Consider the following 9,956-nt stretch of genomic DNA (forward strand, 5'->3'; position numbering starts at 1 on the left):
AAAAAAAAAAAAAAAATGGTGAAAATGGGAAATTTTATGTCACGTGCATTTTACCACAATAAAAAAGACTGTAAAATAGCTCATTAGTGACTTCTAGACTGATTACATGTTGAAATAATAGTATTCTGTATATAACAGGTTGCATTAAATATATTCACATTAATTCTCCCTATTTCTTTCTCCTGTGGCTACTAGAAAATTTTAAGTAATGTATAAGTGGTTAGGATTTCCTTACTGGACAGCACTGGTCTCAACATTCCAATCATCAAAAGGATATAGACTATTTGCTGTCTGCAAGAGACACACTTTAAATGTAAGCACACTTTAAATATAAAGACATATATAGGCTCGCAGTAAAAATTGGAACCCAAAAAAAAAAAATCCATAGAGTAGAGGTTAAATAAATTATGGAATACTCCTCCTCCTTTAGTTTGCTGAAAGAATGGGTTCTGGGAGGAGGGTGGGGGAGGGACGAATTGGGAGTTTGGGATTAGCAGATGCAAACTATTATATACAGAATGAATAAACAACAAGGTCCTGGGACTTCCCCGGCGGTCCAGTGGTTAAGACTCTGTGCTTCCAATGCAGGGGATGTGGGTTTGATCCCGGGTTGGGGAACTAAGATCCCACATGCTGCACAGTGCAGCCAAAAAAAAAAAAAACTTGAAAAACAAATGAACAAACAAACAACAGCAACAACAACAACAAAAAACAAGGTCCTGGGGACTTCCCTAGTGGTCCAGTGGTTAAGAATCTGCCGTCCAATGCAGAGGACGTGGGTTCGATCCCTGGTCAGGGAGCTAGGATCCCACATGCCTTGGGGCAACTAAGCCTGCACACCACACCTAAGCCTGCACACCGCAACTACTGAGCCCACGTGCTCTGGAGCCCGCGTGCCACAACTGGAGAGAAGCCCATGCGCCGCAGTGAAGATCCCGTGTGCCACAACTAAGACCCGACACAGCCAAAGATCAATCAATCAATTAATTAAATAAATATTAAAAAAAAAACAAGGTCCTACTGTACAGCACAGGGAGCTGTATTCAATGTTCTGTAACAAACCACAATGGAAAAGACTATGAAAAAGAATGTAAATATATAACTGAATCACTTTGCTGTACAACAGAAATTAACACAACATTGTAAGTCAACTCTACTTCAATTTTAAAAAAAAAGAGTGGAGCTCTAGATTGCTGCCATGGAAATAATTCTAAGACATTTGTTCAAGTTAAAAAGCAAGGTGTAGTCTTTCCGACGGTGACGACCTCCCCATGAGAACATGCCTCTCGCAGAGGATCTCCTTCATCCCTCTCCAGAAGAGGAGAAGAGGAAACACAAGAAGAAGCGCCTGGTGCAGAGCCTCAATTCCTATTTCATGGATGTGAAATGCCCAGGATGCTATAAAATCACCACCGTCTTTAGCCATGCACAAATAGTAGTTTTGTGTGTTGGTTGCTCTACCGTCCTCTGCCAGCCCACAGGAGGAAAAGCAAGGCTTCCAGAAAGGTGCTCCTGCAGACGGAAGCAGCACTAAAAGCCCCTGGAATCAAGATGAATGGGAAACATCCCAATAAACACATTTTGGATAAAAAAAATAAAATAAAAATAAAAAATAAAAAAAAAAAAAGCAAGGTGTAGAATAATTCATATGGTACCTGTGATCAAGAGGAAAAAAATGTAGGCACAGAATAGAGGGGTAGAAAGAATGCACCCAAACTCCTCACAGAGGGCACCTCTGGAGAGGGCAGGACAAGGGGACAGTGAGAAGACTTTCATAGTGTTATATATGACTTTTTTCCGTGTCTAATTAATTCATACAGATCTGCCCTCAGATTGGCAGACCCCAAAGAGTTAAGGAATCTGACCTTAGCCTCGGCATCCAGTGCAGGGCCCTTGGAGCAACTCGGAAATCGTCCAGAAACCACTCTACCCCTTGCTACTCAAAGGAGCGGCCTGAGTGTCCCCTGGGAGCCTGCTAGAAATGCAGAGTCTCAGGCCCGCCACAGACCCGCTGACTCAGACTCTGCATTTGAACAGGCTCCCCAAGGGACTCGGGTGCGTGTTCACGTTTGAGAGACTGCTTATCTGCAACACAGCCCAATCTGCACAGATTTGGTTGGTACAGACTAAAGGCTGGTTCACTGATAATAACAGCAACCACCGTGATGGTAACAGCAACCAGCACTTACAACGGGCTTCTTAAGTGCCCGGCGGTACCTGATCTCAGTGAAACTCCACAGACATCCCACCATGTCGCAGATCATCTCGATCTACAACCCCATATCTGCAATTCCAACCTCCAAGAATCTCTGAAAACCATCCCCTTTTTTTCCCCCTTTACTCATTGTGGGGCAAAAGCTAAACCTGCAATGACTATCCTTACGTACCCTCCTTAGTGTAAAACAGCCACAGACATATTAGCAGCGGGAATAGTATTTGCTGCAGAAATCTTTAGCCTATTTGGGGAAGGGGGAGCTGCCCTGCCAGGCTGAGGGCTGTTCCACCTCATTCCAGCCTGCGCTGCAGTCGGAAATATTCCGAATGTTGACACACCTCGGAAGCCGGTTACTGCCATAAATTTGCAGCACATCTGTCGACATGTGACGTCATCCATGAAACCTCCGAGAGGAAGGCATCAGGCCCCCCCCTCGCTGATGGGGAAACTGAGGCTGCGAGAGGTGGTGGGCCCCCGCTCCAAGTCCCGCAGCTGCCTCCAGGCCAGATCTGCCTCCAGGGTCCTGACCCCTTCCTTGCAGGTCTCGCCGTCAGTCACCCACCCACCGGGTGACTGGCGGCCGGCTCACAAACTCACTAACACATCTGAAGAAGCTGGGGGCGCCACGGTTATGTTAATGAAGACACCACGGGGGGTGGGGGTAAAAGGGGAAAGAGGAGGGTGGGACGGCACCCTGCTGAGCCGGGGCCTCCACTGGCTAAGCTGAGACCCAAGCTGGATCCCAGGGCAAAAAGCCGAGTGGAGGGGGGCGGGGCAAAGGCAGCTTCCTGACTGTGGGCTTTCGGTCCTGGTCCCTGTAACAAGCAAACAGTGAGGCTTTATGGCTAAAAGCCTGGGCTTTGGGGCCAGACTGCGCCCCCCGGGGTGGGGTGGGGGATCCCCAGTCTACCCTTTAACAGATGTGTGACTCTGGGCAAGTCACTTAACCGCCCAGTGCCTCAGTTTCCTCATCTGTAAAATGGGTATGCTCACCGCACCTACCTCCTAAGGTCCTAACGTGAGTAACTGAGTCAGGACTTGTGAGGGCCCTAGAGTGGTGCCCATGGCCGCGTGGGCTGTTATTATTATTGTTGCTATGGTCGTGAGCTGTGGAAAGCTCCTAACTGGATCCACAACACCCCTGAAATCCTCCGCCAAAGGCTGCGATGTACAGTCAAGCATGCGTTTCTCTGGGGGAAAGGTCGGAGGCCTCCAAGCAGGTTCCCCAAAGGACCTGAGCCCTCCTTCCCCCACACTAAGGACCACCTCGTGCTCTTAAGACCTTGCCCTGGAAAAGATAAAAGGCGGCTGCCTCTCCCAGCTGGGGCAGGACGGCCAAAGCTCTCGCCCTCCCAACAGCTGGCAATACCACCGGCCTCCCCTCCTCCTGCCCCCCACCTCCTGCCACCCCCTCCTGTCTCCAAGCAGGTTTGCACTGGCCTCTTGAACTCCTTCCCAACTGCACAAACATCTTTCTTCTGCCTTCACACCCCTCTCTTCCTCACCTCCTGACCTGTAAGGAAGCTTCACTCTTGAGCCCAACCCAGCACCCCCCACTCCCTCTTCTTCTAGAATCTTCCTTCGCTCCTTTCCTTTTCTCTAAGCCTGCTCAGATCCTAAAAATCTCTAAGCCTGGTCCCTCCTTCATGCAGTGATACTGAGTCTGGATGCATTCCCAGTCGGGTCCGGGGGATGAATCCTCACACAGAAATAAACCGCGTGACATGGAGGAAGTTGGACAGGGTCGTCAAGGAAGGCTTCCCAGAGGAGGCGGTACTTAAGCAGAGGCCTGCAGGACAGGACGAGGAGCCCAGAGACAGGAAGGAATGGGAGTAGATCACGGCAAGTAGAGGCAAGGGCAAAGGTGGGGAGGCAGGAACAAGCTGGGTGCGGGAAGAAAGCAAGGTGAAAGGGCAGGAGATGAGGTCAGGGAGATAAGCCCAGGCCAGACTAATGGGGCTCTGTGGGGGGAGGTGAGGGTTAGACTTTCACCTGAGGGCACTAGGGAGCCATAAAGGGTAGCAAGATTTTTTTTTTTTCAATCTCTGGCTGCCAAGAGCTCCATCTGCCTGCCTGCCTTCCGTCCGTCCGTCCGTCCGTCGGTCCATCCATCCATCCATCCATCCACGAAGGCATCCTTCTCTCATGACTCCTCACCATATTCCAGTCTGGCTTCTGCCCCTACATACCCATCCAACCCAGGAAATCTTTGCTTCCAGAACAGCCGCATCCAACCAGGAAGCCTGTCCTCAAGTCCATGGAAGTTAAACCTTTCTAAAAACTCTCCCACTTTGTTCCTGAGATGCTGATTGTCCAGATCCTGCTCCCCCTCCCTCTTTCTCTGTTTTGGCCAAAGAAGCTCCTACCCCTCCCTACACGTGGGTGGCCGCCTAACTTGATTCTCCACCCTCTCCTGTCCTCTCCCTGGGGGATCATGCCCATCCCTGGGACTTCAGTGATCACTCCGTGTCACCGTCTCTCACTCATGACGCCTCCAGTTCATTCATTCATTCCGTCTGCACCTCACCACCAGCCGAGAGGGTGCTGGAGCTTCACTCTCTGGGGTTTGTGTTCCCCAAACTATAGACACCACTACAGCATCTCAAGAAAGGGCACCTGCATCTGCTCAGTTGCTCAGGCCAGTGACTTTGGATCATCCTGGACTCCCTCCTTCTCTTACCTCCCATCAACAAAACCAAAGCACCCCAGATCTCAGTCCCAGTGTCCTGGGCCCTCTTTCCCCGTGAAGCTTCAACTGGCCTTTGTGCAAAGCATCCCAGGTTTCTCTCTCCTAGAAATGGCGTGGAGCCCAAAGCCTGCCCCCAGAAGCCCTCTCCTCCAGGAAGCCTGCCCTGATGCACCAACATACCCCAGAAGCAATGCCTCCTCCTGGCCTCCACCAGCCCAGCTGACACTCCTGAGACACTGATCTCACCTTGCAGGGAGGATGGGTGTGTTTTGGGCTTACCCCCCTCCCCTGTCCCGAGTGCAGAGCTGAGGCCCGGCACGAGGGAGGCCTGCTAAGTGGGTCTGAATTAACCAGTACCATGCACCTGGATTCAAATCCCTGCCAGCAGCTAGCTGTGTGACCTTGGACAAGGCACTTCACCTCTCGCTGTAACGGGAGAGGAAGGCAACCTGGGGGTCTGGCCCTGGGGAAAATTCTAAGCAAACCATGAAAACTGCACCGCACAGAGTCCCACAGCCAGGAGAAGCAACAGACAAGATGGACAAGTAGCAACACAGGAGGCCTGAAAGCGGGTGCTGGGCGAAAAAGACTCAGAAGGAGAAATACAGCAGGATCCTCTGTAGAAAGCAAAAGTCCACCACACAAAGCAAACAATTTGCCAGGGAACAGAACAATCTGCCAGGGCACTGGGCCAGGGAAGGGAATGGGAATACAAGGGAATTTTGTACAGATATATATATATATATGCACTTGCATATACGTGTATATAATATATACATTTACTATATGCCTATTATACTGCTAAGTTTAAATTTACCACTAAATTATTACATAAAGTATAATAATATGTAACATATATTAATGTATGTGTGTGGGTATATATATTTTACTGTTCATTTGCTTAAAGTAGACTTCTGTTAGGAACTCCCTTACATAAATCTCCCTCTTCTGCTACAGAGTCTGGCCAGGGGCTCTTCAGGCCCAGAAGTTGGCTCAGTGTCCCCTGTGACCAATGCAGACACGGCTCCCTGCCCCTTAAAGGTCGCAAAGAAAAAATAGGACTGTGGAAGGGGGACGGGCTCAGGGAGGGGCAAGGGCTGGGCAGATGTCAGGGAATTCTGCTGGTCCGGCTAAGGAGACAGAAATCTGACAAAGAAAAACAGCTCCTCACGAAAGAGCTTTGAGACTTTAGGTGGCAAAGCACAGGCAGCCCGAAGGGCCGCAGAAACCAGAAGGCAAAGACGGAGCAGAAGTTTCCCGCACATTTTTATCAACTTGAGACCTGAGTCTTTCCCCATTTTAGCATCTCTGTAAAAGGAGGCATAACTTACAACAAATGGCTTGTGTGAACACAGCACGTGTGGCTTCCAGTCCTGGCTGAACTGAGGAGGGCAGCACCTGAGCGCCACCCCCCAGCCTCAGTCTCCCTGCTGGGCAGTGGGCAGTCCTGACCTGCCCCGTGGGTCCCGATAATAATAGTATTCTGTATATAACAGGTTGCATTAAATATATTCACATTAATTCTCCCTATTTCTTTCTCCTGTGGCTACTAGAAAATTTTAAGTAATGTATAAGTGGTTAGGATTTCCTTACTGGACAGCACTGGTCTCAACATTCCAATCATCAAAAGGATATAGACTATTTGCTGTCTGCAAGAGACACACTTTAAATGTAAGCACACTTTAAATATAAAGACATATATAGGCTCGCAGTAAAAATTGGAACCCAAAAAAAAAAAATCCATAGAGTAGAGGTTAAATAAATTATGGAATACTCCTCCTCCTTTAGTTTGCTGAAAGAATGGGTTCTGGGAGGAGGGTGGGGGAGGGACGAATTGGGAGTTTGGGATTAGCAGATGCAAACTATTATATACAGAATGAATAAACAACAAGGTCCTGGGACTTCCCCGGCGGTCCAGTGGTTAAGACTCTGTGCTTCCAATGCAGGGGATGTGGGTTTGATCCCGGGTTGGGGAACTAAGATCCCACATGCTGCACAGTGCAGCCAAAAAAAAAAAAAACTTGAAAAACAAATGAACAAACAAACAACAGCAACAACAACAACAAAAAACAAGGTCCTGGGGACTTCCCTAGTGGTCCAGTGGTTAAGAATCTGCCGTCCAATGCAGAGGACGTGGGTTCGATCCCTGGTCAGGGAGCTAGGATCCCACATGCCTTGGGGCAACTAAGCCTGCACACCACACCTAAGCCTGCACACCGCAACTACTGAGCCCACGTGCTCTGGAGCCCGCGTGCCACAACTGGAGAGAAGCCCATGCGCCGCAGTGAAGATCCCGTGTGCCACAACTAAGACCCGACACAGCCAAAGATCAATCAATCAATTAATTAAATAAATATTAAAAAAAAAACAAGGTCCTACTGTACAGCACAGGGAGCTGTATTCAATGTTCTGTAACAAACCACAATGGAAAAGACTATGAAAAAGAATGTAAATATATAACTGAATCACTTTGCTGTACAACAGAAATTAACACAACATTGTAAGTCAACTCTACTTCAATTTTAAAAAAAAAGAGTGGAGCTCTAGATTGCTGCCATGGAAATAATTCTAAGACATTTGTTCAAGTTAAAAAGCAAGGTGTAGTCTTTCCGACGGTGACGACCTCCCCATGAGAACATGCCTCTCGCAGAGGATCTCCTTCATCCCTCTCCAGAAGAGGAGAAGAGGAAACACAAGAAGAAGCGCCTGGTGCAGAGCCCCAATTCCTATTTCATGGATGTGAAATGCCCAGGATGCTATAAAATCACCACCGTCTTTAGCCATGCACAAATAGTAGTTTTGTGTGTTGGTTGCTCTACCGTCCTCTGCCAGCCCACAGGAGGAAAAGCAAGGCTTCCAGAAAGGTGCTCCTGCAGACGGAAGCAGCACTAAAAGCCCCTGGAATCAAGATGAATGGGAAACATCCCAATAAACACATTTTGGATAAAAAAAATAAAATAAAAATAAAAAATAAAAAAAAAAAAAAGCAAGGTGTAGAATAATTCATATGGTACCTGTGATCAAGAGGAAAAAAATGTAGGCACAGAATAGAGGGGTAGAAAGAATGCACCCAAACTCCTCACAGAGGGCACCTCTGGAGAGGGCAGGACAAGGGGACAGTGAGAAGACTTTCATAGTGTTATATATGACTTTTTTCCGTGTCTAATTAATTCATACAGATCTGCCCTCAGATTGGCAGACCCCAAAGAGTTAAGGAATCTGACCTTAGCCTCGGCATCCAGTGCAGGGCCCTTGGAGCAACTCGGAAATCGTCCAGAAACCACTCTACCCCTTGCTACTCAAAGGAGCGGCCTGAGTGTCCCCTGGGAGCCTGCTAGAAATGCAGAGTCTCAGGCCCGCCACAGACCCGCTGACTCAGACTCTGCATTTGAACAGGCTCCCCAAGGGACTCGGGTGCGTGTTCACGTTTGAGAGACTGCTTATCTGCAACACAGCCCAATCTGCACAGATTTGGTTGGTACAGACTAAAGGCTGGTTCACTGATAATAACAGCAACCACCGTGATGGTAACAGCAACCAGCACTTACAACGGGCTTCTTAAGTGCCCGGCGGTACCTGATCTCAGTGAAACTCCACAGACATCCCACCATGTCGCAGATCATCTCGATCTACAACCCCATATCTGCAATTCCAACCTCCAAGAATCTCTGAAAACCATCCCCTTTTTTTCCCCCTTTACTCATTGTGGGGCAAAAGCTAAACCTGCAATGACTATCCTTACGTACCCTCCTTAGTGTAAAACAGCCACAGACATATTAGCAGCGGGAATAGTATTTGCTGCAGAAATCTTTAGCCTATTTGGGGAAGGGGGAGCTGCCCTGCCAGGCTGAGGGCTGTTCCACCTCATTCCAGCCTGCGCTGCAGTCGGAAATATTCCGAATGTTGACACACCTCGGAAGCCGGTTACTGCCATAAATTTGCAGCACATCTGTCGACATGTGACGTCATCCATGAAACCTCCGAGAGGAAGGCATCAGGCCCCCCCTCGCTGATGGGGAAACTGAGGCTGCGAGAGGTGGTGGGCCCCCGCTCCAAGTCCCGCAGCTGCCTCCAGGCCAGATCTGCCTCCAGGGTCCTGACCCCTTCCTTGCAGGTCTCGCCGTCAGTCACCCACCCACCGGGTGACGTGACTGGCGGCCGGCTCACAAACTCACTAACACATCTGAAGAAGCTGGGGGCGCCACGGTTATGTTAATGAAGACACCACGGGGGGTGGGGGTAAAAGGGGAAAGAGGAGGGTGGGACGGCACCCTGCTGAGCCGGGGCCTCCACTGGCTAAGCTGAGACCCAAGCTGGATCCCAGGGCAAAAAGCCGAGTGGAGGGGGGCGGGGCAAAGGCAGCTTCCTGACTGTGGGCTTTCGGTCCTGGTCCCTGTAACAAGCAAACAGTGAGGCTTTATGGCTAAAAGCCTGGGCTTTGGGGCCAGACTGCGCCCCCCGGGGTGGGGTGGGGGATCCCCAGTCTACCCTTTAACAGATGTGTGACTCTGGGCAAGTCACTTAACCGCCCAGTGCCTCAGTTTCCTCATCTGTAAAATGGGTATGCTCACCGCACCTACCTCCTAAGGTCCTAACGTGAGTAACTGAGTCAGGACTTGTGAGGGCCCTAGAGTGGTGCCCATGGCCGCGTGGGCTGTTATTATTATTGTTGCTATGGTCGTGAGCTGTGGAAAGCTCCTAACTGGATCCACAACACCCCTGAAATCCTCCGCCAAAGGCTGCGATGTACAGTCAAGCATGCGTTTCTCTGGGGGAAAGGTCGGAGGCCTCCAAGCAGGTTCCCCAAAGGACCTGAGCCCTCCTTCCCCCACACTAAGGACCACCTCGTGCTCTTAAGACCTTGCCCTGGAAAAGATAAAAGGCGGCTGCCTCTCCCAGCTGGGGCAGGACGGCCAAAGCTCTCGCCCTCCCAACAGCTGGCAATACCACCGGCCTCCCCTCCTCCTGCCCCCCACCTCCTGCCACCCCCTCCTGTCTCCAAGCAGGTTTGCACTGGCCTCTTGAACTCCTTCCCAACTGCACAAACATCTT

At 49.8% G+C, this 9,956-nt stretch overlaps 2 protein-coding genes across 2 annotated transcripts; both read left to right on the top strand.

The window, feature by feature from the left end:
• Positions 1 to 1,255: 1,255 nt before the first annotated feature.
• On the top strand, positions 1,256 to 1,546 carry LOC112067207 (40S ribosomal protein S27-like). Its single transcript, XM_024132459.3, has one exon. The coding sequence runs from the start codon at positions 1,280 to 1,282 to the stop codon at positions 1,532 to 1,534; it is 255 nt and encodes an 84-aa protein (XP_023988227.1). The 5' UTR covers positions 1,256 to 1,279; the 3' UTR covers positions 1,535 to 1,546.
• A 5,979-nt stretch (positions 1,547 to 7,525) lies between these two features.
• Positions 7,526 to 7,807, top strand: LOC102994115 (40S ribosomal protein S27-like). Its single transcript, XM_024132458.3, has one exon. It carries the CDS (start codon positions 7,542 to 7,544, stop codon positions 7,794 to 7,796), a length of 255 nt encoding a protein of 84 aa, XP_023988226.1. The 5' UTR covers positions 7,526 to 7,541; the 3' UTR covers positions 7,797 to 7,807.
• Positions 7,808 to 9,956: the final 2,149 nt, after the last annotated feature.

This window comes from Physeter macrocephalus, chromosome 17 (genome assembly GCF_002837175.3).
Source record: "Physeter macrocephalus isolate SW-GA chromosome 17, ASM283717v5, whole genome shotgun sequence".
Classification (NCBI taxonomy): domain Eukaryota; kingdom Metazoa; phylum Chordata; class Mammalia; order Artiodactyla; family Physeteridae; genus Physeter; species Physeter macrocephalus.